Consider the following 27680-nt stretch of genomic DNA (forward strand, 5'->3'; position numbering starts at 1 on the left):
TCTCGAGCACTGAGGCCGAGTTTGTTGCTGCCCTCGAGGCTGGCAAGGAGATTAAATGGACTAGGAATATTCTGACCGAGTTTGGCTTCCCTCTGACACTTCCTTCGACTCTCTTCGTTGATAACAAGTCAGGAATCAGTGTAGCCAAGAATCCAGAGCATCACGGACGCATGAAACACCTAGACCTGCGCTTCTACTGGCTCCGGGAGGCTGTTGAAGAAGGACTCATAGATCCTTTGTATGTTTCGACTCACGAGCAGGTGGCCGACATCTTAACCAAGGCTGTGGCAAAGAAGGTAGTTGAGTTTGCTGTTCCTCTATTAGGACTTGAGTAGACTGGCTGGATCAAGGGGGTGTGTTAGAGTGAGCAAGCAGTCTACAAGTGTAGTTGGTGGACTTAGAGATATGCGGATGAGTTTAGTCACATGATAGCTTAGTCATGTATGGTTGAACTTCCCTGTGGACGCTTCAGAGGCCTTAGCTTCTTACAGTCTGTCCACAGGTGAGTACAAGTTACTAGAACACAATACAGCTTCTTACAGTCTGTCCACAGTTGTCACTAGGATTGCTCATTCAGTTCCTGTCCGATCGCCTCGTTTCTAGGACCGTTAGACTCGCCACTGCGTCACGTACATTCTACGTTCAACACTTCCGAGTCACTAGCTCGGTAGACAAGTGTTAGCAGTGGTAAATCCTCGGATCAATCTGGACTATAATTAGTTGTTCTATCACTTTCCATATGACGTCATCAATGATGTCATTTCGTCGTCATGCATTACATCATACGTATGTCATAGCCATTACTTCTTTGATTTCAAATCGTTTTGTAGTAGTATAAGTATCTTGACTCGACAAGTAGTTCCTTGTCGAGTTAGACTTCAATACTAGTGGTTTAACAACATCTACTGGAACCGTTAGCTTCCACTGACAGAGTTTGACGTCTATCGACTCTCACTCTTATTCTAACAACAAGTTTGTAGTGCATAGTGCCAATGAGATAATGGAACAAGTGCTTGACTGCAAGCCAGTGAGCTGGAGCTGGGTTCGAGTTGAACCTCCCGAGATAGGAGACAGCATAGGCAATGTCGGGGCGAGTCATGGTGGCCAGATACTGAAGGGCACCTACAGCATTGAGATAGGGAACCGACTTCATCTCAGCCTGCTCCTCGAGTGAAGGAACAATGTCAGAGAGCTCAGATCCCGGAGTGAGTGGAGTGGAAAGTGGATTAGCATCATCCATATTGAAGCGTTCTAGGAGCTCCTTAATGTAGTGCTCCTGCGAGAGGGAGATAGTGCGATGAGAGCGATCCTGCTTCACCTGAATGCCTAGCAGAAGTGTGGTAGAGCCAAGATCACGGAGCTTGAAGTGTTTCGAGAGCTCAGTGACTGCTGAAGTCATAGCTGCATCACTCTTCGAGACAAGAGTAATGTCGTCAATGAAGATAGGAACAATGACCTTGATGTCACCTTTGGAATAGATGTAGATAGAGCTGTCGGAGCGCAGCCTAGAGTGGCCAATACCCTTGAGAACACTCCGGAGTTTCTTATTCCACTGTCTGGCAGCCTGCTTGAGGCCATAGAGCGATTTACGGAGCCGAAAGACCATGTTAGGACTACCAATGTGATAGCCCTCGGGTTGGCGCATATAGATTTTTTTTTTTTTTTTTTTTTGTAATCAACGTAAGTTTATTTCAAAACTACTCGTACGTCGGGTGTCACGACACGTTCCCGCGGCTTACTACACTCGCCAGTTTACAGAGGCCCTAATCAACAGTATTCTACGCAAACGTATCCAGCGCGACGAGGTCAAGCGCTATCGAGAGAAAAAGAAACAAAGCCGAAACCAAAACAAAACAAATCGAGACATTGGTACATACGTAAGGGGACCCGGGATAAAACCAAGCAGTCAGTCAATACACCCTACATAGCACCGGGACACTAGAGCACTCGCAGTCCCTTTTGCGGAATCAAACATATCAAATATGAAAGTGAAAAATTGAGGCATACTCGAAGTAACTTTAGATCCTCAGAGAAAATGTTCCTCACCACTACCGTTCTCCCTCCTAAACCGCTACGCAACCTTCCCGTATCTCCATCAGTATCCCCAACCCAACCCGGCGACGGTTCACTGTACACCTCAAGTCGAACGCGCGGGGAACTGGCGTTTGAGCCAGGCACGATCGAACCTGTTTTTCCAAAACGGACAGACCTTCGAGTCCGCAGAGGAATGGGAGCGCTTGTCCGCTGGGCGTTTCGCTGCGGTACAATTTGCGCATTGGCGCACGTCGGCGCGTTTAGCGTCGACGCACTTGAAGTGATTGGCCTCGGAGTGAGGACCAGAACAGAGGGAGCAGCGGGCACACTTGGCGCGACACTGGTCGGAATGATGGCCCCAGCGCTGACAACGAGCGCAGTGAACAGAGCCGGAGTGAGGGCGAGCGCCCTTGATCTGACAGTTCGTGCCGCCGATGGACACAAACTTGGAAAGGTAGAGCCGAGCGTTGGAGCCCGACACTGTGTCGTGAATGTCAACCCATGCCCAGCATGAGTCGGAGTGAGGCGAGGCGCGCATGAAGCGCGGCTTGTGTTTGATAAGTTTGGCCAGGAAGCGCCGACCGGGGATTTGTTGAGAGCGCTAGTGAACGCCTCATGTTGCTTGAGTGCCCACTCCTTAGAGGAAGCGGGCACGTGTGGGATGTCGACGATCTTCAAATATGAAGTCGACGTGATGGGAGAGTGAGCGATGGGAACGTTCAGGCTCGGGAATAGTCGCCGAGCGTGCTTGAGCACGAACACAATTTCGGCGGGGGAGGGGACACGGGAGGCGGCAATACCAATGCCGTTGCCTTCGACCGAAGCATGGGTTAAGATGACATCAGACTTGATGTCATTCTTGATGAGCTTGTTGAGACTATTAATAATCTCGGGAGTGAAAGAAGCCGCCGTAACCGGAGAGTCCGCGGGCGGTGTCAGGATTATAGCACGGCGCGAAGCGCCGTGTGCAGTGTGCTTGCCTTGGCGTCTCTTACGAGGCGCCGAAGGAGCGCGGAAGGAAACTGGGGCGGCGTCTTTAGGTGCAGGCGCGCGCTTTGAACTTGGGACGGGAAGGGGTTTGGTGGGCGCCTTCCCAGACGCTGGAGGTGGAGCGGCCGGCTCATCCACTTCCATGAGTGGGGCCGTTGCTGAGGGAGTGACGTCAGAAGATGGGGCCGGATCGACCCGAACCTTCTTCTTCGGAGGCTTGGACTTGGCTGACTCAGCGGGTGGCTGTGCGTCCCGCAGATTTACACATGTGGCAGGTGCGTCAACTGCGGGTGCAGGCGCAACAACTGCCGGGGAGAAGATACGACGGAGAAGGGGGAATTTCTCCATGAATGCTGAATGAATAAGACTGACATCGTTATCCATGATGGTGGGGAAGGCGTCGATAATGTGTGTCTTCCATTTGGAGGAAGATAGCGCCTCGAAAATTTCGACAGCGTTGTTGATAATTGAAACAACAGCCTCGGCGGATTCTTTGCTGTCCAAATGCTCCTCATCTTCAGGAGAAGCAGGACGGGGAGTGATGGCATCCTCGTAGTCGAGGGCCATAGAAGAGTCGTCACTGTCGCATACCAAAACGGCAGCGACAGAAGGACCGGAAGAGGAAGACCCCGGCGAGATGGGGCGCTTCGAGGAAAGCACCGAAGCCGAAGGCAACGGTGCGCGAGGAGGGGAAAGGGGACGAGTGGGCACCGGCGGCGGAGGCGTCGGCACACGAGGTGGAGGAGTAGGGACTCTGGGCGGTGTCTTGACAGCCGGGGGGGCTGCACCGATCCCAGAAGATTGGCCAGATGGCCCTTTGACATTACCTTTGCTCTCGGCGCGAGCAGCGGCGTTGGCGATAGCGACCTCAGGGGCAATGCCCCGGTTGCGGACGGCGTCCATGATGGCTCTGTTCTCTTGCGAGTCGTAGCCGAATGTACTGAGTACGATTTGACCTCCGTATTGAGGGTCGAGCAGTACCCCAATGTCGGAGACAGTGAGGCGAGTGGCGGTAGGGTTGGCGGGCGGTGACGGCGCCTGAGACGGGGGACGGGACGGGTATGGCGTTGAGGCCGGTTGGGATTGCTGTTTGCGACGCGGAGCGGGCATACTGACGATGTATTGCTACTACTAGACGACTAGCACTGAGACTTCCAAAAGAGGAAGGTAGTGGTAAGAGGTCAAGGAGCGTGTGTTGGCGCATATAGATCTCTTCTTCGAGTTCTCCATAGGTGAAGGCAGAAGAGATGTCGACGGAGCACATTTTGTAGCCTTCTCTAGCTGCAAGAGCAATAATGAGGCGTAGTGACGCAGGACGAAATGTAGGGGCAAAGACCTTGGTGAAGTCGAATCCAGGACGTTGGGAATAGCCTTTGGCAACGAGATGAGCCCGGTAGCGCTCCATTGAGTCGTCGGCAAGTCGTTTGACTTTGAACACCCAGCCAGAGTTGACTACCTTCTTGCCTGGAGGCAGTTCCATTAACTCCCAAGTTCCATTAGCCTCGAGATTAAAGATCTCAGTGTTACAAGCCTCAGTCCAGCAATCCGAGTCAGGAGACTTCATAGCTAGTCTATAACTCCGGGGATCAGCACCCGAAACGGCTCCAGCAAACTCGACTTCACAGTACTCAGAGTCAGCTAGCAGAGCAGCTTCGTCATCAGAGTCAGAGGTGGAGGCGATCCTAGATAGTGAAGGAAATTCATGCAACAATGAGGAGAAGTTGTTTGAAACTCTTCACAACACGTACAATGCGGCGGATAACAGAGAGGTTGATATGAGCAGCATGTATAGAGAGTTAGAGGAGTTTGAGGAGAGGGAATGGGTGAAGTTCTCAGTCCAAGAATTTCATGATGCGCTCAAGAATTGTGCCAAGAACACGGCACCTGGGCCAGACCACGTATCTTGGAGATTGTGGAAGCGGTTTGCGACAGATGACACGGTCTGCCAATTCATAACAAAGATAGCCAACTCTTGCTTTGACACAGGATACTGGCCTCAACACTTCAAACAGTCCATTTCAGTGATCATTCCGAAACCGGGCAAACCGTCATACGACAAGGCCAAATCGTTCAGGCCTATCGTCTTACTCAATACAATGGGGAAACTCATTGAAAAAATGATTGCGTGGAGGCTTCAGTTCGAGAGTATTGAAGCAGGCGTCATTCATCCTTGTCAAACCGGAGGTATACTTCAAAGATCGGTTGAGGATGCAGCAGTCGCACTAACACATCATGTTTGTACGGCTTGGGCGAAGAAAAAGGTGACTTCAGTTTTGGCTTTTGATGTAGCACAATTCTTTCCTTCTTTAAATCATAACGTTCTTTCTAAAATTTTCAAACATTTTGGTTTTTCGACTAGTGTAGTTTCTTTTTTCTCTGATTATTTAGTAGGAAGAAAAACGCAATATTCCATAGACAATATCACTTCTCCTCTATTCGATAGTAATGTAGGAGTTGGTCAAGGTAGCGCACTGTCGCCTATACTCTCTGCTTTGTATATAGCGCCATGTTTTCATTTACTGGACAAATGGGTCAAAGACAAGGAGGACCGTATTCATTTTCCTTTAATTTCTTTTCTTTCTTTTGTAGACGATGGACTTCTTGTTGCTACGGGGGATTGTAGAATGGACACTCACGACACTCTAAAAGAGGCGTATGCCCAAATGACTTCCATTTTCAAGGACTTCGGATTGGTTATGGAACACACAAAGACGGAATTATTCAATTTTGCGGACTCCGCCCGTAACAAAAACTCGCCAAACCCTAGCATCAATTTGGGTGTGGCCCCCTTCACTCGAGAATCTCCATGTGTCCCCAAAGATGTGTGGAGATATCTCGGAATCATGTTTGATCGTAATTTGACCTTTCGCGATCACGTCAAATTTTATTCCACCAAGTCGGTCTCTGCAGTTTGTTGCATGAAGTCGCTTGGAAATTCCAACCGAGGATTGACACCAAAACAAAAACGTCTCCTCTACATTTCGTGCATCCAACCAATAGCAACATTCGGACTACGCTGTTGGTACAAACCGGGAACGAGAGCATTTAAATCTAACATCAAAATGCTCCGTCTCACACATAATCAAGGAGCGCGCTGGATTACGGGCGCGTTCAGAACTTCTCCAATGGGAGCCATGTCGGCCGTGGCTGGTCTCATGCCTCTCCACCTCCAACTCAAGAAGCTGTTTGAGAGATCGGTCATCCGCATCAACATGCTTCACCCGCACCATCCCGTTCTTTCACTATTAGAACGGCAAAAAGCCAAAGGATCCACCCTACATCCCAACGCCTTGGAACGCAAGTCCAAGACGATCCGCAAAGTCATCAAGTCTCCGCTTGACTCGGTGATTGACAACCCTTCCTCAGAGATATTCGACCCCCTCTCTGAACATATCAAACCTGGACATCGGCTTGTGGACCGACATCCAGACAAAATCAAATTCGTTCTCATGCCAAAGAATCACAAAGACAGAGACGAATACCACAGCAAACTGAACCTTGCCCCCTTAACGGAACCGAACACCTTGCATCTGTTCACAGCAGGTGTCAAACACAAGTTCGATCCGAGCGTGCCCGTGCCGCATCGAACCCACTCGCATATCGCGCTTGTCACAGTCTTCAAAGGACAAGCCATCACATCTAAAACAAGGGCCGCCGGAAGGTGGGTCAATGATGAAACAATTGTCGGATGGTCTACATTTCTGGCATTAATCAAAGCGCACAAGAAGCTTCAAAAGGGATGGCCTATTTCCAAGGTCGTCCTTTACACTACGTCCCAGTTGATTGTCAAGAATCTGATGTCAACTAATTCCAAACTGCTTGGATCACAGCTGTCCATTGCTGTATCCTTAGCCTTCGACGCGATCGCCACAGACTTCCCAGAGGTCGATATTGAAGTGCGAGGCTTTAACAAATCGTGGGCCACGGCTCCGGGTACCTATACAGAGGACTCGGGAATGTTACAGCCATTGGCTCAAAGAGCATACCATACAGCGGAGACCGCAAGGACGTTCACAGAGCGCTCTCTTTCATTTCCTCAATCTGCCTCATATCACTACACCAGGCAGAAAACAACGCGAGACGCCATTTACTTATGGCAAACCGGTTTCCAACAAGGAGTCTGCACGCCGAGCGAGCCGCCACCACACATGCTGTCTTCGGATGGTATAGGAACGCGCTTCGGGCTTTTAGTCCGCTCGCAAGGATTCAACGTGCCGCCACCACACATGCTCTCTTCGGGGAGTATAGGAACGCGCTCAGGACTCGGGAACGCATCAAGTGAGCCGCCACCACACATGCCGTCTTCGGATGGTATAGGAACGCGCTCAGGGCCTTCGGTCCGCTCGCAGGTTCAAAATTCTTCATATCATATCAAGTCTTGTTTCAAGGGTAACAGCTGGTATGACATTAATGACAAAGAAGGCAATGAAGTACTTCGGAGTCATCTCCAAGGCGGTCCATGGTTTCATACGTACCAAGGAGTCAAGGCTGCCAACAATTCACCACTCTTCGCTCGTCTCATGCGAGTCATGTGCAATCACGCACCGATAGGGGAATACAGAGTGAGGTTCTTCCCAAATGAACCTTACAAATCGTGTCAATGCGATCTTCGGTCTCCGGAGACACGGCAACACTTACTTATGGTCTGTCCTCTATTCGTGAGGTGGATCAATCATTACAACTTGGACGGAATTACTACGATAAGAGGTCTCATCCTCTTCCTCCAAGACAATCCCCAAGCGTTTAGTTTCGAACCTCCGGAACTTCCGCGACACGCTGATGAAAGCTGGCCGGCCTATAGAAAAGAGTTGGAGTTAGCTAGAGACGAAGAGAACAAAAGGAGGAAGAAGCGAAGGCTTCCTCCACTCGAAGGACCGATCTTCTTGCACGAGTCAATTGAGTTCGTGAGACATTGGAATGTGTGGGAGATAAATGACGGGTGGAGAGATATCTTCTGCGCGATGATGAGAGAGATCAAACCTGTGTCACAGGCGGTGTTGAATTTATCTTGTATATGAACGTTTCTGCTTCTTCGTTTACTTGAGTGTACTTGTATTCAGATTCGAACAGTCTCTTCTGTCTTTTTCCTTTTCTCTTATGGCTTCGACCTTGTCGGCTGGATACGGACTTGTTGAGTAGTTAAGTACAGGTGATGTAAAGTACGGGGAACGCGTCATGGCACCCTTTAAGTAGTTTTGAAATAAACTATAGTGATTACAAAAAAAAAAAAAAAAAAAAAAAAAAAAAAAAAAGTCGTCAGAGTCAGAGTCATTACCAGCTAAGTCTGGTTGTTTGAGCTTCCACCACTGGCCAGGAGGCTTCCGAACTCGCCCAGTACATCTAGGAACGTGAGGAGGCTCAAGAGGCGCTCCGGCAGTAGGAGGAGTGACTGGGAGAGGTGCATGGATTTGTGGAGGTGTGACTGGAGGAATCACAGGAGGAATTACTGGAGGAATCAATGGGAGAGGTGGTAGAGGTAGAACTGGCTTCTCTTCAGGAGGAACTGAAGCAGACGGAGTAGGAGTCTTAGGATGTTATAGTGACCCCGGCCCGGTCCTAAGCTGGGGCGTTACGTCGATAGAAATACTCAGAGTTCTAAAGCGTAACAAAGGAGACCTCCTCGATGAATCGAGAAGAGTAACTCAAATGCGCCGTTATAGTACTAAGAGCTTGAGAGCGGTTTATAGAGCTTAGCAATTAAGTCTGACGGTTCAAGCGTATAGTTAGACTAAGACTTTGTATTCAAGTCTCCACCTAACCAAGTAGAAACGTTGTTTCTACATGGTAAAGTTGAGCGTCTTATATATGTTTTACAAGTACTCTATATATAACTAAGATCAACTTCTTAAGGTACCGAGACTCGACTCGGGAACGACTCGGGAATTATAAAGAAGTTTTCGTCACACTAAAATAGAAACGGAACAAGTGAACGATAATTATAGAAAGTTAATTATAAACTATTTCCGGATCATTAAAGCGGATCAATAGAGTATGTAACAAAATCACGATCAAGATGGCGAAATATAAGTACACTAAGAGGTAAACATAATTGTAATTACAGATGTAGTAATCACTATGAGAAATGTAACCGTATATGTCACGGTTCATAACACTATCCCTTTCCTAAGATAGTTTACCAGAACTATCTAGATGTCAGGGTGTCCTTCACCGCTCATGTTGTATTCAGCGACATCATCGTAAGTGTATTCATCGCCTCCATCATAATGTTCTGGCGACGGGGATCGTTGGCGTTTAGGCTTGCTAGAAGCCGAGCGGTTACTGGGAGTTGTTCTTCCAGAGTGACGATAGGGGGAAGGGATGGATATCGCAAGCTGTCCGTATCTGTGATCGGTGTTAGTGGACTTAGGCTTGGACTTGGGCTGGTAGATAGGTTGATAGGTTGGTCCAAGATGAGTGGTGGTAACTGGACCGGAAGCTGAAGTGGTGTTGGAGGGATAGATGGCGCCGGTTGATATATTGGACTGTTTGGCGAGTAGTTGTCCGGATTGCTGTAGTAACTCGGCGTCATGGGAGGTGTGGGAAGTGATAGACGTTCCTGCCAGAGAGGCATCGGAGGAGTGGGCGACGGAGTTGGGAGTTGTGGTGCCAGAAGTGGCATTGCCGGAGTGTGGATGAGTGAGGGGGGGTTGGACTGTGAAAGCGATGGCATTGACCAATACCATGGCTTCTGGGGGGAGATCCCTTCTAGCAACTCCTCGATAAGGGTTTCGGGCGCAAAACTTGGCAAAGTGGCCAGGTCCCTGGGTATTACAATACCTACAATGGTAGAGCGGGCAACTCGTCTGCTGATGACCCATTCGGCCACATAGTCCGCAGGTTCTACCTGTATATCTAGGTCCTGTAGGAGTCCCTCGTCGAGTTCGATAAGATACTGGGTTGTTCGACGAATTTGTAGGAGGCGGAATTCGCGCGTATGGTGAAGCCAATCCATGAGATTGGGAAAGTTGTATAGGAGGAGTGGAAGTTGTTGAATGGTGAGGTTGGGAGGTGCTGCGAGTAACCGATTCATGTCGGTTTGGAGTTGGTTGACTGATGTTCGGATGTGGGTGCAATGGCGAGGAATTGATTTTCTGGATATGGGTGAAAATTTCGTTGCGACTGGGAGTCCTCAGGCAAAAGCTGCCAGATCTGAAAGGCGGGCGTCCATTTCTTCAATTCTTTGAAGGTATGCACGTCTTGCAGAAGTGAGTTCATCAACATGAGCCCCGATTTCGTGCACAAGTGAAGCGAGTCGAGGAATGCGGCCGTGACTGGACAGAAAGTCTGTGGCTGCTCTCTCTGATAGAAATGCTCGTCGAATGTTGGCATTCTTATCAACGGATACTTCGCCTTGGCATGGTGTATTGCGAGGTGCGGTTGGGGGTACTGACGAGTCAGACTTCGGGTTATCATCCTTGGTCTGATTGCTGGCATTTGGAGTGGAAGAAGATGTAAGAGCTGAGAGTGTCTGTGTAAGTTCTTGAGAGATGCTCATTGAACTGGGGAGTTATCTGAGTTTCTTCAGGTTCTTATACTCTTCAAGTATCTCGCTTGAATTTGCAAGATCTTCTTCCGATTCCCATGAATCCTCTGACGGTCCATATCCTTGCCATCTGACAAGATATTCTGTTCTTGTTGCGAGTCTTCCATTTCCCAAGCGTCTCTTCCTTGCTCTGTGATTAAGGATCGCTTCGACTTCATACTCCTCTTCTCCAGACACTAATGTCGGAGGTGGTTGTGGATTATGCTTTCCATAGATGTCATTCTCTACTACGGGTGTAAGCAGAGATGCATGGAATTTGTTGTGTATCTTCCATCGCTTTGGAAGTTCTAACTCGTATGTTGTGGGAGAAGTTCTTCTAATTACTCTGAAGGGTCCTTCTCTTCTTTGACTGAGCTTCTTTGATGCGTACGGCACGGGCAAGTTTCGGTTATCTAACCAAACTCTATCACCAACCTTAAGTGCGTTCCAGGGTCGGTTACTTCGGCTAGCCATCTTCAAACGTGCTTGCTCATGTGCTTCGATTGCTGCTTCTCTAGCTTGTTCTAAGAATAATGTCTTCTCTTCGATAGAAGGTACATTTGATTCTTCTTTGTTAATGAATGCTTTAGGATTGTATCCTAATATAAGTTCTGAAGGTGAATGTTGTCTTCCTGCATGTGGTTTAGTATTGTGAACGAATTCAATCATAGGTAATGCTCGTCTCCATGTGTTTGGGTTTCTTGAAGTGTAGACTGCAAGATAGAATTCTATTTCTTGATTGTAGCGTTCTGTAGTTCCATCAGTTTGTGGATGATAAGCTGTTGAAAATGCGGGCTTGATGTTAAGCTTTTCATAGAGTCTTTGCATAGATTTGGCTGCGAATCGAGGGTCTCGATCTGATATGATCTTCTGAGGTGTTCCATATTTAGAAAATACTTTATCGATTAGCATTTCGGCGATATCATCAGCTGTTGCTGTTTTCCTAGTAGGGGTTAGAATTATCCCTTTCGTAAGTCCATGGTCCACTATGGACAATATTGCATCATAGCCATCACTAGGGGGTAGATCTGTGATAAGATCCATAGATATTTGTGTAAATGGCTTCGTTACTGAAGGTCCTTTGATTGGTTGCATCGGCGGTTTTAGTGGATGTCTGTTGATCTTGTATTGTTGACATATGGGGCATCCTTTGACGTAGTTCTGGACATAAGTGTTCATTCCTGGCCAGTAGACTTCCTTCATTAATTTTCGAAGTGTTTCGGCTATTCCAGGGTGTCCAGCTGATTCATGATCATGGACTCGGGTTAAGAGTTCCTTCTTGATGTCCGAGTCATCCGGTATCACAAGTCTTCCTTGATAAGTATAGATGTCTTCTTCTCGAGTAAACTGCTCTGATGGTGTGATAGTGTCCTTCTTGTCCTTGATCTTCTCTTCTAGTTCTTCTGTTAAGAAATTGATAAACTTTGTAGAAGGTAGAGCAATTAAGTTCTCGTTGTCTATGCCTTCTGGAGTTAGATCTGGACGTCTACTCAGGGCATCGGCTAAGACATTCTTATTGCCTGGAAGATGTTTGATGACATAATTGAATCTAGTCATATATAACATCCATCTCGCTTGTCTTCGGTTTAATTGTTGGGGTTCCTTCCACCGAGTAAGGTTCTCGTGATCCGACCAAATTAGTAATGGTTCAGGTGATCCTTCAACATAATGTCTCCATTCTTTTAATGCTCTAATGATTGATAAGAATTCCTGATCCGAAACATGATAGTTCCTTTCGGCTGGATTAAGGGATTTAGAGTAATAAGCAACCGGATGCTTATCTCCATTCGTGTCTCGTTGTAGTAAGACTGCTCCTGTGGCAAATGCGGAGGCATCGCATTCTATTTCAAATGGTTTGGTTTGATCTACCATTTGTAGAACTGGTCGTTTTAGGAATTGTTGTTTAAGAGTTTCAAATGCTGATTGTGCATTTGGATTCCATTCGAATTTCTTTGTCTTCCTCATAAGAGAGTTGAGGGGTTGGGCGATTTTGGCGTAATTATGAATGAACTTTCTGTAGAAGTTGCAGAATCCAATGAATTGTCGAACATTCTTGACCGTTTTAGGTACTGGCCAATCTTCGATTCCTTTTAGTTTAATTGGATCCATTTCGATAGAATCTGGAGTTATAATGACTCCAAGGTATTCTAGACATTGTGTTTCAAATTCGCATTTCTCTGTCTTGAGATAGAGGTGGTTTTGTTCGAGTATTTGAAGAACTTGCTTGGTAAGTTCATCAAGTTGTTTTTGTGTTTTTGTATGGATTAAGATATCGTCCATATAGATAATGACTCCTCCATTTTCAATTAATTGTTTGAAAATGTGATCCATCATTGATTGAAATGTGGCTGGCGAGTTTGTCATTCCAAAGAACATGACGGTAGGCTCGTATAATCCATTAGGTGTTCTGAATGCTGCTTTCCATTCATCTCCTTCATGAATTCTGACGTTGTTATAGCCTAGTCTGACATCTAGCTTTGTAAACCATTTCGAATCCTTCAGTTTATCCATGATTCGAGCAATGTTTGGAATAGGGTGAGCATTCTTAATCGTGTTTTGATTAAGATAACGATAATCTTGACATGGGCGTAGATCTCCTCCTTTCTTTCCAACAAAGAAGAAAGATGATGCCATTGGTGATTTAGATTGTCGGATGTATCCCTTTCGTAGGTTTTCAGCTATGAACTTGTCTAATTCTTTTTGTTCTATAGGTGTTAGATTGTAGACTGGCATTCTCTTGGGTTTGAAGTCGGTTTGAACTTCAATTTTATGATCCCAAGGACGTCTTGGTGGTAATTTCTCTGATTCTACTTTGTTGAATACTTTGAGAAACTTGTGAAATCTTTTCGGTACTGCTTTAGCAGGATCAGATTCCGTTTTCTTCTTTTCAGCTTGATTGAATAGCTGTTGCGAAGTATTGCTTTTCGAGTTGATTTCAACGAAGATATTGTTAATGAAGTTGCTTGATGGTCCTCTAGAAAGTGTAAGAGTTGAGTCGTCATCTTCATCTCTCCATTTTAGAGTTTGTTTTGTCCAATCTATTGCTGGATTGAATTTTCTTAGCCATGATATTCCTAAGAATAGTTTGTGGTTTCCAAGCGATACTATGCTTGCTTGTATCAACATTTTCTTGTTGTTGATTTCGATGTTGAGTAGGACATAATGTGTGCATACTCCTGATGCATTTCTTGATCCATCGGCATTCATGGTATGTTTGACTTTCTTCAATGGAAATTTTGGTAAGTAATACTTCTCTACGAGTTTGTGATCGATAAATTCTCCTGCTGCTCCTGAATCTATTAGTGCGGTTAGTTTAATAGGATTATCGTCTTCAATGTGAATTTTAATCGGTGCTAGAAGTGTTGTTCCTTTAGGTGACTGAAGATCTATCACGTCGATTGGATCTTCAGAAGTACTCAAAAATTTCCGTCTTTAGAAAATTCTTCAAAGTTGTCTTCTTCTTCTTCAATGTTGTAGACCATAGCGTTCGGATCTATGGGCTCCTTCTTTTTCCAAGTCTTTTGTTTCTTAGGTTTTCCATTTCCTTGTTTCTTCTTTCGATCTGTTCCTGGATTTCGATCCATGCTTGTTCTTCCTCCTTGCTTAATATATAGCTTCCTTGCACGGCAATCTCTGTACCAGTGTCCTTTCTTGTGACAGAAGAAACATTCTCCTCGTTTGAGTGCTGCTCGTTGTTCATCTGTGAGGATTGCATTAATAAATCCCTGTACCGCTTGCTTAGGCGTTTGGTTTTGGGTTCTTCGTTGTCTGATGAAATTGACTTCTTCATCATCGCTGTCTTCAGATTCTGATTCCTCTGATTCTGATTCTGAATCTTCGGATTCGTCGTCCAATCCGAGTTGGTTGAGTTGGAAGTAGATCTGGTCAACATCCATGTCCCACTCGCTTCTTGCGGGTTTATGTTGGACTGGTTCGTTGTAGATGTTACTGTATCTCGGAATACTCTTTTGAGATCGGTGTTTATTTTTCTTATATGGTTTATGTGATCTTGACGATTGTCCGAAGTTGCCTGATGCTTTTCGTTGTTCCATAACAATTCTGAAGGCATTTCTTGCAGCGTCTTTCCACTGTTGTAGTGTTGTTGGGGTGAATCTGATTGCTTCAATTCGGACGTCTTTATCGAGTCCTTCTGCAAAGTATGCTCTGAGTGCAGTGCTGTCTGGTAATCCTGCTTGTGAGGATAATACTGAGAATCCACTAATGTAGTGTTCAATGTATTCTCCATTTTGTCTATAGCGTCGTAGCTTTTGTTCTGCTTCATATCCTTGTTGGGCTGGTGCAAAGGCCTGTTCAAGAGAATTCTTGAAGTCTGCCCAGTTTGGATAATTTGGGTGAGTGGCGATAAAATCTGATTTCCAGTTGGATGCGGCTCCTTCAAGTAATCCAAGGGTGTAATTGATTTTGGAGTTGTCCGTTGTAATCCCATAACTGTTGAAATAGAGTTCGAGGGATACCATCCATGGTCTGTATAATCTTGGGTCTCCGTAATACCTATTTGGTTTCGGGTATTTGATGTGCGGTCCTGCTGGTGGTTGTGCCATATTTCCGGCTGGACTTCTGTTAGTTTTAACTTCCTCCTGTGGACTTTCTGTGTCCTGATCTCGAGGTCCTGGATTTCCTTTTCCAGAATCTGTATTTCCTTCTCCAACTGTTGTTTCTGGCCAGTCAAAAATTGACTGCGAAGGTTCTTTATCTTTTCCTTTTTCTTGATGATCTGATTTTGCAGAATGTGTAGCAGATTGTGCGGCTGATTGTGTAGCAGATCGGAGGTTTCTGATTGCTTCTGAGGTTTGTCTGTTAATGTGTTCGTCTTGACTACTTGTTCTGATTCTTGGGACGTTTGCTGCTCTAAAGAGTTTCTGGGTTTCGTGTTCAAGATACTCAGATGCAATTCGTTGCTGGTCAGCGTCGTCGAAGTAGTAGCTTTTTCCTTCTGTGATATTGGTATAGTACCACTTCTTTGTCTTGTCTTCCTTGTAAGCGGTTTGCTTGAATTTGTTACTAAAGAATGACTCCGTTTTGGCAGTTTCCGTTCAATACCAGACCAAATCTCTGGTATTGTTTTGAATGGTAAATTTTGTTGTGTACAAAACTTACAGGTACAATTCTGTAAATCCGTGGTTAGTGCTCCTTCAATTGGACTCACTATTCCTAGTCTTTATAAGACTCTTCAAGTACAGACCCTTGGTGGTCGAGTGTTTTTAAGTCTTCACTGACTTCGAGTACAGACCCTCTATTGGTCGAGTATTTAAAGTCTTCACTGACTGCGAGTACAGACCCTCTATTGGTCAAGTTTTAAAGTCTTTACTGACTTCGATTGTTATAAGCAATCGTGTAACTAGTCCACCAGTTACCAGTGTTAGTTGATCCTTTTCCGTTGATAAACAACTAGTAGTTTTGAGACAGTCTAGTGTTTATCCGCGGTAACCCAAGTTCAACTTTTATTATGCGCACTCGATGGGTATCTCGGCGAGCGAATTACTCTGTCCTGATCACGGAAGAGGAACGTTTCTACTTAATGTTATAGTGACCCCGGCCCGGTCCTAAGCTGGGGCGTTACGTCGATAGAAATACTCAGAGTTCTAAAGCGTAACAAAGGAGACCTCCTCGATGAATCGAGAAGAGTAACTCAAATGCGCCGTTATAGTACTAAGAGCTTGAGAGCGGTTTATAGAGCTTAGCAATTAAGTCTGACGGTTCAAGCGTATAGTTAGACTAAGACTTTGTATTCAAGTCTCCACCTAACCAAGTAGAAACGTTGTTTCTACATGGTAAAGTTGAGCGTCTTATATATGTTTTACAAGTACTCTATATATAACTAAGATCAACTTCTTAAGGTACCGAGACTCGACTCGGGAACGACTCGGGAATTATAAAGAAGTTTTCGTCACACTAAAATAGAAACGGAACAAGTGAACGATAATTATAGAAAGTTAATTATAAACTATTTCCGGATCATTAAAGCGGATCAATAGAGTATGTAACAAAATCACGATCAAGATGGCGAAATATAAGTACACTAAGAGGTAAACATAATTGTAATTACAGATGTAGTAATCACTATGAGAAATGTAACCGTATATGTCACGGTTCATAACATAGGACGAGCAGGAGGGAAGTGATTATCACCCCCTTCATCCTGTAGAGGTGGCAGTCCCGAGTATGACGATGTATCATTAGGAAGTGGTAGTGACTCTGGTGTACAGGCAAATGACGGGACAGCCTCGAGTTGGGCTTTAGAAGTGCCCGGAAAGTATCTCTCGTCGAAATCAGCTCTCTCGGAGATCACGGTTCGCTTTGTGACTGGGTTGTAGAATTTCCAGCCTTTGTAGCCAGCCGGATAGCCTATAAAGACACACTTCTTGTAGTGAGGTTGGAGGGAATTGCGCTTATCTCGTTGTACATGGACATAGGAAGTGCACCCCCATACCCGGAGATGTGAGACATCAGGTTTTCGCTTATAGAAAGCTTGGAAGGGAGTGGTGCCCGAAAGCGAAGCAGTAGGGAGCATATTCCATACATGGACCATAGACGAGATACATTCACCCCAGAAAGAAGGAGGTAGCCGAGATTCCGAGAGCATAGCAGTGATCCTCTCTCCCATAGTCCTATTAGCCCTTTCAGCAAGACCATTCTGCTGAGGCCGGTTCCGAGTCGAGTGACGTCTCTCGATGCCAGCAAGCTCAGTAAAGCTTTTGAAAGCATTAGACATGTATTCACCTCCCTTGTCATCCTGTAGTGCTCGCAGTTTGACTCCGAGTTGAGTCTCAGCCCAGGATTTGTAGACTTTGAAGGCTTCAAATGCCTCCGACTTAGCTTTGAGCAGATAGACTCCCCGGAAACGCGTCGCGTCGTCAATGAAGGTGATCCAGTACTTGTAGCCTGAGTGTGAAGCGACTGGGAGCAGTCCGTGAAGATCTGAATGCACAAGCTCGAGAGGAGAGCGATTGTGATTCAAGGAGGAGGGAAAAGGATGGGAATGCATCTTGCCAGCAAGGCAGGGCTCACAGATAACATCGGGAGGCAAATTTGACTCGAGTTTCAAGCCAGTGACTAGTTCCTTACTGATCATAGACTTCACATCAGCGAAATTGTGATGAATGAAGCGATGGTGCCAGAGAGAAATGTCAACTGGGAGAGTGGAGACAGAAAAAGCAGCCTCCGAAGTGAGAGTTGAGCCGTCGAGCTCAGCAGAGTTGTTGGAGTGGATAGTGGCTGTGAAAAGCGAAATCCCTTTGCATTGGAAGTCAATAGATTGAGCGGAGATGGTGATATTGAAGCCCTTGTGTCGGGCAAGGTAGAGGCATGATAAGAGATTACTCCTGAGGTCAGGAACATGAAGGACTCTTGTAAACTCGACCGCTCTAGTCTCTTTTCCATTCACCACCAGTTGAAAGACAACAGACCCTACACCAGCTGAATAGACAATAGAGTTGTCAGCAAGGCGGATAGGGATATGATGAGGGGAGTAGGATTTGAACCAATGGCGGTGAGGAGTCATGTGGGATGTAGCACCAGTATCAGCCAGCCAGAAAAAGTCAGCATCAAGCTGTAGTGGCGAGGATGGTGAGGAAGAGGATGAGGGAGAGGATGAGGGAGAGGAATAAGCACCAAGAGCGGATGCTCTCAGTGGAATATCAGAGCCAGGAGACCCAGAACCAGTAGGAACATCCCCAGGAGGAGTGGGTGGTGTCTTGACAGCTGGAAGAGCTGCACCTATCCCACTCAGATGGCCAAGTGGCCCTGTGACATTACTTTTAGATGTTCCAGGCAGTCTGGAGCGCTCCTGAGCGCGTTTTTTGGCGTTCTTTCGCTTCCTACACCTCCTAGACATGTGCCCTACCCTCCCACAAAAGGAACAAGCAATTGACGCGTTCTTAGGGCCGGAACTCGGTCCCAGAGAGTGTGGAGACGTCGATTTGAGTGCAGGGGAAGGGATAGAAGTTGAGATATAGAGGGGAAAATGGTAGAAAGTGGCAAAAAACGCGTTTTGAAGGCTGTTAGAAGCCGGGGCCCATAACCTGTTAAGCGTAGAACGATAGCGGTTGCAGTGGCAATCCTAACGAGCCTAGAAGCGAGTCAATCGGATAGGAATTGACTGAGAAATCCCAAGGACAAACCATCGCTCCTTGATCTCTTACCACTACCTTCCTCTTTTGGAAGTCTCAGTGAAAGTAGTCTAGTCGTAGCAATATACAGTCCCAATGCCCGGTCCGCGTCGCAATAAGCAGTCCCAACCAGCCTCCGCGCCATACCCGCCCCGTCCACCGCCTCAGGCGCCACCACCGCCCGAAAACCCGAACTGCAACTGTCTCCCGTTGCAGATTCTCGAACTATATGAGAGAAATCGCACTCTCGCCCTGTCCGCCCTCAGTGCCAATTCTCATGAGAATCGTGCACTTGTCGACGCCGTCCGCAATCGAAACATTGCTCCTGCAGTCGCTATCGCCAACGCCGAAGCTAGGGCACTAGCTAAAGGTAATGTCAAAGGGCCCTCTGGCCAATCCTCTGGAATCGCTGCAGCCCCGCCGGCTGTCAAGACAGCGTCCAGCGTCCCTCCTCCATTGGTCCCAGCGGAATTTCCGTTGGATCCACTTCCCTCCACTCCCCGTGCACCGTCGCCTTCAGCGTCGGTGCTCTCCAAACGGTCCCAACGCTCGGGATCCTCATCCTCTGGCCCGTCCGTTGCTGCCGTCTTGGTATGTGACAATGACGACTCTTCCATGGCCCTCGATTATGAGGCCGTCACCCTGCGTCCCGGCTCTCCCAATGAGCTGGTTGACAACAAGCAGACTGTCAATGATTTTATTCATACCATTGACAGTCTACTCGACATTCTCTCCCTCTTCACTGAAGCTGATTGGAGAAAAGATCTCCTTCAGGACACCCCGACTCTTATGGACAACGAACTCAACGATGTCTATAATCACTTTAAGAACGGACTACAGAAACTTGCCCCCTCCATCCGTCCTCTCCTCCCGGCAGTTGAAGCGCCTGCAACCGCAGTCGACGCACCTGCTCCTCGTGTCGTTCCGCGGAACCCACAGCCACCGGCTGAGTCAACCAAGACTAAGCCTCCAAAGAAGAAGTCCCGGGTCGAGCCGGCTCCTTCTGACCTCACTATGACGCCTCCGGCTCCGGAACCAGTTCGGACCAAGACCGGCGCTCTACCCCTCCAGGGTCTCAAACGTTTTGAGCCCAAGACATCTAAGCGCGCACCTCCCCCAGCAAGCGCCCCCACGGTTTCCTTTGCCGCTCCGTCAGTGCCTCGCAAAGCTAGCCGCCGACACCGCCACACCACACACGGCGCTTCGCGCCGTGGTATCAAAGTCACCCCGCCGCCAGGCCTCAACGTCACGGCCGCATCATTCACTCCCGAGGTCATCAACGACCTTAACGCACACATCAAGTGAGACTTGAACTACTCTACAAGTCATCGCTCCTTGACCTCTTACCACTACCTTCCTCTTTTGGAAGTCTCAGTGAAAGTCGTCTAGTTGTAGCAATATATCCAGTATCATGCCCGCTCAGCGCAAGAAACAGTCCGCACCGGCCCCTACGCCACACCCGTCCCATCCCCCGTCTCAGGCGCCGTCACCGCCCGCCAATCCGACCGCCGCTTGTCTCACCGTCTCCGACGTCGAGACTCTTCTCAATCCCCAGTACTCTATTACTGGGATGATGACTCTCGCCAACTGGTCGCTTGACTCGCATGAGAACCGAGCTATCATGGACGCCGTCCGAAACAGGGGCATTGCCCCTGCAGTCGCCATTGCCAACGCCGAAGCTAGTGCGCTAGCTAAAGGTAATGTCAAAGGGCCCTCTGGCCAAGTTTCTGGGATCGGTGCAGCCCCTCCGGCTGTCAAGACACCGCCCAGCATCCCTCCTCCTCCCCCTCATGTGCCGACGCCTCCGCCGCCGGTGCCCACTCGTCCTCCTTCCCCTCCCCGCGCACCGTCGCCTTCGGCTTCGGTGCTCTCCTCGAAGCGCCCCATCTTGCCGGGGTCTTCATCTTCCGGTCCCTCTGTCGCTGCCGTTTCGGTATGCGACAGTGACAACTCTTCTATGGCCCTCGACTACGAGGATGCCACTACCCCCCGTCCTGCTTCTCCTGAAGACGAGGAGCAATTGGACAGTAAAGAATCCACCGAGGCTATTGTTGAGCTCATCAACAACGCTGTCGACATTTTCAGGCTGCTATCTACCTCTGACTGGAAGAAATCCATCATCAACGCCTTCCCTACCATCATGGATGACGATCTCAAAAGCATCCATTCTTTATTCACGAAGAAAATCCCCACTCTTCGACGTATCCTCCCCTCGGCAGTTGAAGCGCCTGCATCCGCAGCTGACGCACCTGCTACACGTGTAAATCCGCGGGACGCACAGCCACCCGCTGACTCAGCCAAATCCAAGCCGCTGAAGAAGAAGGTCCGGGTCGATCCGGCCCCCTCTTCTGACGTCACCCCTCCGGCAACGGCCCCACTCATGGAAGTGGATGAGCCGGCCGCTCCACCTCCAGCGTCTGGGAAGGCGCCCACCAAACCCCTTCCCATCCCAAGTTCCAAACACACGCCTCCCCCCTCTAGCGCCCCTTCAGTTTCGTTCCGCGCTCCCTCGGCGCCTCGCAAGAGACGCCAGGGCAAGCACACAGCACACGGCGCTTCGCGCCGTGCCATTATTCTGACACCGCCCGCAGACTCACCGGTTACTGCGGCCTCATTCACTCCCGAGATTATTAATAATCTCAACCGACTTCTCAAAAATGACATCAAGTCTGATGTCATTCTTACGCATGCCTCGGTTGAAGGCAACGGCATATGCATTGCCGCCTCCCGAGTCCCCTCCCCTGCCGAAATCTCCTTTGTGCTCAAGCACGTTCGGCGAATCTTCCCGAGTCCGAACGTCCCCATCGGCCACTCCCCCATCACGTCGACGTCTTATTTGAAGATCGTTGACATTCCCCACGTGCCCGCGTCCTCCAAGGAGTGGGCGCTCAAACAACACAAGGCGTTCACTAGCGCTCTCAACAAGTCCCCGGTCGGCGCTTCGCTGGCCAAACTTATCAAACACAAGCCGCGCTTCATGCGCGCCTCCCCTCATTCCGACTCGTGCTGGGCATGGGTCGACATCCATGACACAGTGTCGGGCTCCAACGCCCGGCTCTATATTTCCAAGTTTGTGTCCATCGGCGGCATGAACTGTCAGATCAAGGGCGCTCGCCCTCATTCCGGCTCCGTCCACTGCGCTTGCTGCCAGCGGTGGGGTCATCACTCCGCTCAGTGTCGTGCCAAGTGTGCGCACTGTTCCCTCTGCTCTGGTCCTCACACTGAGGCCAATCACTTCAAGCTTGTCGACGCTAAACGCGTCGACTTGCGTCAATGCGCAAATTGTACCGCGGCTAAACGCCCGGCGGACAAGTGCTCGCATTCCTCTACGGACTCGAAGGTCTGTCCGTTTTGGAAAAATAGGTTCGATCGCGCTTGGCTTAAATGCCAGTTCCCCACGCGTTCGACTTAGGAGGACAGATAGCCGTCGCCGGGTTGGGTCAGGGATTCTGATGGAGAACTGGGAAGGTTGCGTAGCGGTTTAGGTGGGAGAAAGGTAGTGGTGAGGACAAGACTTTCTGAGGATCTAAAGTTACTTCGAGTATGCCTCAATTTTTCATTTTCATATTTGATATGTCTGTTTCCGCAAAAGGGACTGCGAGTGCCCTAGTGTTCCGGTATTATGTAGGATGTATTGCCTGACTGCTTGGTTTTATCCCAGGGCCTCTTACGTATGTATCAATGTCTTGATTTGTTTTTTGTTTTGTTTCTTTTCTCTTTCTTGATAGCGCTTGACCTCGTCGCGCTGGATATGGTTTTGTAGATAGAATACTGTTGTTTGGGGCCTCTGTAAACTGGCGAGTAGGAGTAAGCTGCGGGAACGTGTCATGACACCCGACGTACGAGTAGTATTGAAATATACTATATTGATTACAAAAAAAAAAAAAAAAAAAAAAACTACTCTACAAGTCTTCAGCTTACCCATGCCATGGTTGATGGCAACGGCGTTTATCTTGCCGCCACCCATGTCCCCACTGAGGCGCTCACCCAGTTCGTCCTCAAACATATCAGAAAGCGCTGGCCATCCCCCCAAGCACCCATCACCTCCGACCCCATCACGTCAACGTCATACCTCGAGGTAGTTGATGTCCCCCACATCATGGCTGACCCGAAAGAGTGGTACGCCAAGCAAAACGAGGCGTTTATTAACGCTCTCAAAGTATCCCCGGTAGGCGCTGAGCTTACCAAACTCATCAAACACAAGCCGCGCTTCATGCGCGCCTCCCCCCATTCTGACTCATGCTGGGCATGGGTCGACATTCACGACATGGTGTCGGGCGCTCGCGCCCGCGCCTTTATCGACAAGGTGGTTAACGTATCAGGCGTCAACTGCCACATCCTCGGCGCTAAGCCCCATTCCGGCTCCGTCCTGTGCTCCCGATGCCAGCGATGGGGTCATCATCATCAACAGTGCCGCGCCAAGTACGCGCGCTGTTCCCTTTGCAGTGGGCCTCATCAAGCGGCCAATCATCCCACGAGCGTCGCCGCGTCCCGCATTGACGTTCGCCAATGCGTCAACTGCACTGCCTCCGGGCGCCCCGCAGATAAGCGCCAACATGCCGCTACGGATCTCAAGTGTCCGTTTTGGCAACACCGTTTCCATCGCGCCTGGCTTCGACGTCAGTTTAAAGCACGCGACGGGACCACCAAGCCGGCGTCCGGCAAGTGACCCTACTTCCACGCCGTACCCTCCGCTCCTCACGTCGGGCCTATGATATGTTTCTAATTTCCTCCTTCGACTCTTATGTCACGGCTGCGGGTCCGCCATCACTTCATGTCTTCACGAACTGTGTGTTGTGAAGTTTTTTTTTTTTTTTTTTTTTTTTTTTTGTAATCACTATAGTTTATTTCAAAACTACTTAAAGGGTGCCATGACGCATTCCCCGTACTTTACATCACCTGTACTTAACTACTCAACAAGTCCATATCCAGCTGACGAGGTCAAAGCCATAAGAGAAAAAGAAAAAGAAAGAAGAGACTGTTCAAATCTGAATACAAGTACACTCAAGTAAACAAAGAAGCAGAAACGTTCATATACGAGATAAAAGAAAATCATTCTTCTCCTACCCCTTTTCAACACCGCCTGTGACACAGGCTTGATCTCTCTCATCATCGCGCAGAAGATATCTCTCCACCCGTCATTTATCTCCCACACATTCCAATGTCTCACGAACTCAATCTACTCGTGCAAGAAGATCGGTCCTTCGAGTGGAGGAAGCCTTCGCTTCTTCCTCCTTTTGTTCTCCTCCTCTCTAGCCAACTCTAACTCTCTCCTGTACGCTGGCCAGCTTTCGTCTGCGTGTCGCGGAAGTTCCGGTGGTTCAAAACTAAACGCTTGGGGATTGTCTTGAAGAAAGAGGATAAGGCCTCTAATCGTAGTGATGCCTTCAAGATCGTAGTGGTTGATCCGCCTCACGAAGAGAGGACAGACCATTAGTAAGTGTTGACGCGTCTCCGGTGACCGAAGATCGCATTGGCACGCTTTGTAAGGTTCATTTGCATCAGGAAAACGGTTTTTTTCTTAATCGATCTTAATTGGTCTTAATCAGTCATTAAGAAACAATTAAGAATCAATACCTTTCTTAATCTTCTTAATGATACTTAGGCCTGTGTATCTCAAGGTTCCTGGAAATGACTTAAAAGTTACTTAAACTGTACTTAGTTGATGTCTTTCTCATAAATATAAAAATGTTGACATAAAAATAAACTGATAAAAAGTCATATTAAAGACACACAAGTACATATTTAAGACACTCAAGGTCAACTAAGACAATAATAAGAAGCTTAAGAGTGAAAGTGATTATATTAGCATAGTAAATATAATACATTGGATACAATCTATACAAAAGGATGAGATGGGATGATGAGGGAGTGATGATGAGGGAGTGATGATGAGAAATGAATAGTCTACAAGTAACAAATGAGTATGAAAACATACAGAGATAGAGAGCACTGACCAGTAACCAAAGAATCCCCAAAATCCTTCCAAATATCCCCTCAAATATCCCCCAAGTATCCCCTCAAATATCTCCCCAAGTATCCCCCTAAATAAGCCTCCAAAAATCCCCCAAAAAAGCATCCAAAATAGGCAAAAAAGCGTCCTAAACCAGCTTAGAATTAGCTGGGAGAGAGCTAGGGAAGGGAAGGGAAGTTACTCACTTGAATATAAGCCTAGGAGAACAATGAGAAGGGAAGGGGAGGGAAGGGGAGGGAGGGGAGGGGAGGAATGATGGTGGTGATGAGGAAGGATCAACGGTCATGCTCGAAACAGAAGTTCAACATGTCACATGACATCATGTGACCATTGGACCTGGGATTTTCGAGTCAAAGTTCCTCAAATCATAGGTAGGAGATATTTTCGGGTCATTTCTGCATGGATTTTAATGATCTAAAAGCATTCCTATATTTTCGAGGTCAGGGAGTTCGAATATTCAATTAGAATTTTCGTTGGATGAGATTTCAGTGAGATATGGCACATTTAACATATGATAAACACATATCTGCGCTATAGCTCCTCTAATTTTGATCGGATAATAAATCTAAAATTAGATTCGGATTCCTGGACCTTGAATACATATATTTGCATTTTTAAAACATGAAAATCGGCCCAGGAACAAGTATAAAACATGACATTCTTATCATGTTTTTCTATATCTCCATAACTGGTATGTTTTCCGACAAAGACATACATATAAACTTATGTTCTTTTAATATTTTATGATTTGTCGTGATTTTTCCTGAATTTTCCGAGTGGTAGAGCAGGCTCTACGACGAGTCTATCTGCAGTTGACAATAACCCCCCCCCCCATGATGGAATCTTGATATCTCCTTGACGGGTATGTTTTCGACAAAAACATACATATAAACTTATGTTTTTTTAATATTCTAAGATTTGTCATGATTTTTCCGGAATTTTACAAGCAGTAGAATAGAGCATACAATGTAATGTCTCTCTAAACATGTTTTATAGTGAACATAAAATTGTTTATACTCGAAAAAGTTGATGATCTTGATTTAACTTTAAACTTCTGTTGAAAAAGTCCAGCTCTTTTAAACATTCCTTGATCCTTGGTTTTTTTTTTTTTCCTTAAGCTAAGTCTATAATGTTTGTTGAGAAGGTCAAGTCTTTTTAGTGTTCTTTGGTTCTTGGTTTTCTTATTTCTATCTTTGAGCTGAATTTCTAAGAATCATTTAAGTAGCCTGGGTATTCTTGGGCTTCTGAACCTTCTTTATGTTCTTAGCTTGTCGTTAAGATAGTCGAAGTAGCTCTAAGTGGCTCTAAGTAGAATTAAGAAAAATCCCGTTTTCCTGATGCTACCGCTCCAGAGGAACTCCCTTCTGCGCCAAAGAAACCCCCTACCATCTCAGAGAAGGCCAAAGCCAGCTCTACTGCCGGTAAAAAGGTGAGTAAATAATACCAGTCAAACAGTTCCTTGACACTCTTCAAGAAGGGTAAACCCACACCGAAGGAATCTCTCACTTCAGACAAGTCCGGCCACTCTGCCGAGACAGCGAAGTCTACTGCCTCAAAGAAGTCTACAACTGCCCTTGAGAAAACCAAAGCTGTCTCCGCTACTTTATCAGGGAAAGAGGTAAGCATCATCATCCTATCTCACTAAATTATTATCTATCTCTGCTACTCCAAAGGCACCCACCAAGGCCCAGAAAGTGAGCAAGGCTACATCATGGAAACCTGCAACTGTTGAGAAACAGGTAAGAACCTCTCCGATGTAGTTCATTCAACTTATCCGTTTGTTCTATCAAAGGCTTCGATTGCTGCCTCAACCCAGCCTTCTCTCTCCGACGAACCCGCTGCTGTGTCTGAACCTACTGCCACTCCAGAGATAGTTTCGGCTACCTCTGAGGCCTCCAAGACCGAGGTTGGTGGAATTCTGAAGGCTGTTCTCGAAGAAATGGCTTTATTAAGGACTACCGTAGCCAGACAAGCCGGTAAGTACACTCATGTCCGGTCTTTAATATCCTGAAAACCCTTTTTAGCAATGCTCAACAAAGACCAGAAGGCTGAAGCTGCAAAGCCGCCACAGGAAAGCCCGAAACTTATCTCAAGGCCCTGTCCACCGTATAACCTTCAAGAAGCGATGGGGCTTAAAGCCAATAAGGTGCTCTATAACGCTTGCCGGGTAAGTGTTCTTTTCTCTTTATTCATTTTGATTTTATATTCACAATTTACAGGTGGCTGTCAATGAGGCTCTATCTGACTGTCAAGTTCCTCGAAATCTGAAATGGAGAGAACAAGATCAAAGCCTTGTGAGCAAAGCCAAACAATTTGTATGTTTCTCATTGCTTTACTACATATAATTGACTATTTGTAAGGCTAAAGACAAGATGCCGCAACTTGCAAGGTACGAGAGGGACTGGGCCCTTGACGAGATGATGTCATCGATAAACAAAAACAAATGGAGCTATAAGTCAAAATTAGAGCGTAAGTATACCCCTCCTGCAAGGCCGACTCCAGACAATACAACCGCACCAGATGTTCCGAGCGTGAATGACCAAGCAAGTGGAAGGCAGTTGCAGCATGAAGGCACTTTGGGCAGTGCTACGGACAACAATGGTGGGAGTGAAAATGAAGAAGAGGGGGACAGCAATAAAGAGGGGGACAGCAATGAAGAGGGGGACAGCAATGAAGAAGAGAGAACCAGTGACGAGGAAGATGATGAAGATAGTGACAATGAGGAGACATCTGATGACGATGACAACATGCAGGTGGATATGGATGTGGAAACGAGGACGTTGGATGTAGAAATGGATAGTCTGGATGTGGATCAGCTGAAAAAGATTGAAAGGAAGAAGTTGAAAAGGAAGCCACCAAACGATGGAAATATTGACGATGGGCGGAAGGGCAAGCAGAAGAGGGTATCTCATAAATAGTTATTTATTTCTAATATTTCTGGGGTAAAATTCACCCCGTATTTTTACTCAATGATGATCTTTTTTAACTGCTCGAGTTGAAAAAATTCCCATCCCGGGGTTGTAAAGTGAAA

The 27680-nt window shown here is 47.1% G+C and overlaps 8 protein-coding genes across 8 annotated transcripts; 4 read left to right on the forward strand and 4 right to left on the reverse strand.

The window, feature by feature from the left end:
* Positions 1 to 2137: 2137 nt before the first annotated feature.
* AGABI2DRAFT_75978 (hypothetical protein) lies at positions 2138 to 2581 on the reverse strand (the record flags this gene model as incomplete). The annotated part of the gene is made up of 1 exon (XM_006455357.1): positions 2138 to 2581. A coding segment is annotated over one exon (444 nt), but the record flags the coding sequence as incomplete, so codon positions are not given.
* Positions 2582 to 6149: 3568 nt separating this feature from the next.
* On the forward strand, positions 6150 to 8042 carry AGABI2DRAFT_180493 (hypothetical protein; the record flags this gene model as incomplete). The annotated part of the gene is made up of 1 exon (XM_006455358.1): positions 6150 to 8042. One exon carries the CDS (start codon positions 6150 to 6152, stop codon positions 8040 to 8042), a length of 1893 nt encoding a protein of 630 aa, XP_006455421.1.
* A 1128-nt stretch (positions 8043 to 9170) lies between these two features.
* Positions 9171 to 10054, reverse strand: AGABI2DRAFT_145582 (hypothetical protein; the record flags this gene model as incomplete). The annotated part of the gene is made up of 2 exons (XM_006455359.1): positions 9171 to 9785; positions 9806 to 10054. 2 exons carry the CDS (start codon positions 10052 to 10054, stop codon positions 9171 to 9173), a joined length of 864 nt encoding a protein of 287 aa, XP_006455422.1.
* A 3537-nt stretch (positions 10055 to 13591) lies between these two features.
* Positions 13592 to 13864, reverse strand: AGABI2DRAFT_46676 (hypothetical protein; the record flags this gene model as incomplete). Its single annotated transcript, XM_006455360.1, has 1 exon — positions 13592 to 13864. A coding segment is annotated over one exon (273 nt), but the record flags the coding sequence as incomplete, so codon positions are not given.
* A 3547-nt stretch (positions 13865 to 17411) lies between these two features.
* On the reverse strand, positions 17412 to 17870 carry AGABI2DRAFT_45092 (hypothetical protein; the record flags this gene model as incomplete). Its single annotated transcript, XM_006455361.1, has 1 exon — positions 17412 to 17870. A coding segment is annotated over one exon (459 nt), but the record flags the coding sequence as incomplete, so codon positions are not given.
* Positions 17871 to 18771: 901 nt separating this feature from the next.
* On the forward strand, positions 18772 to 19980 carry AGABI2DRAFT_121358 (hypothetical protein; the record flags this gene model as incomplete). Its single annotated transcript, XM_006455362.1, has 1 exon — positions 18772 to 19980. The coding sequence occupies one exon, from the start codon at positions 18772 to 18774 to the stop codon at positions 19978 to 19980; it is 1209 nt and encodes a 402-aa protein (XP_006455425.1).
* A 106-nt stretch (positions 19981 to 20086) lies between these two features.
* On the forward strand, positions 20087 to 22087 carry AGABI2DRAFT_121359 (hypothetical protein; the record flags this gene model as incomplete). Its single annotated transcript, XM_006455363.1, has 1 exon — positions 20087 to 22087. The coding sequence occupies one exon, from the start codon at positions 20087 to 20089 to the stop codon at positions 22085 to 22087; it is 2001 nt and encodes a 666-aa protein (XP_006455426.1).
* An 801-nt stretch (positions 22088 to 22888) lies between these two features.
* Positions 22889 to 23344, forward strand: AGABI2DRAFT_76017 (hypothetical protein; the record flags this gene model as incomplete). Its single annotated transcript, XM_006455364.1, has 1 exon — positions 22889 to 23344. One exon carries the CDS (start codon positions 22889 to 22891, stop codon positions 23342 to 23344), a length of 456 nt encoding a protein of 151 aa, XP_006455427.1.
* Positions 23345 to 27680: the final 4336 nt, after the last annotated feature.

This window comes from Agaricus bisporus, assembly GCF_000300575.1.
Source record: "Agaricus bisporus var. bisporus H97 unplaced genomic scaffold AGABI2scaffold_10, whole genome shotgun sequence".
NCBI classification, from domain to species: domain Eukaryota; kingdom Fungi; phylum Basidiomycota; class Agaricomycetes; order Agaricales; family Agaricaceae; genus Agaricus; species Agaricus bisporus.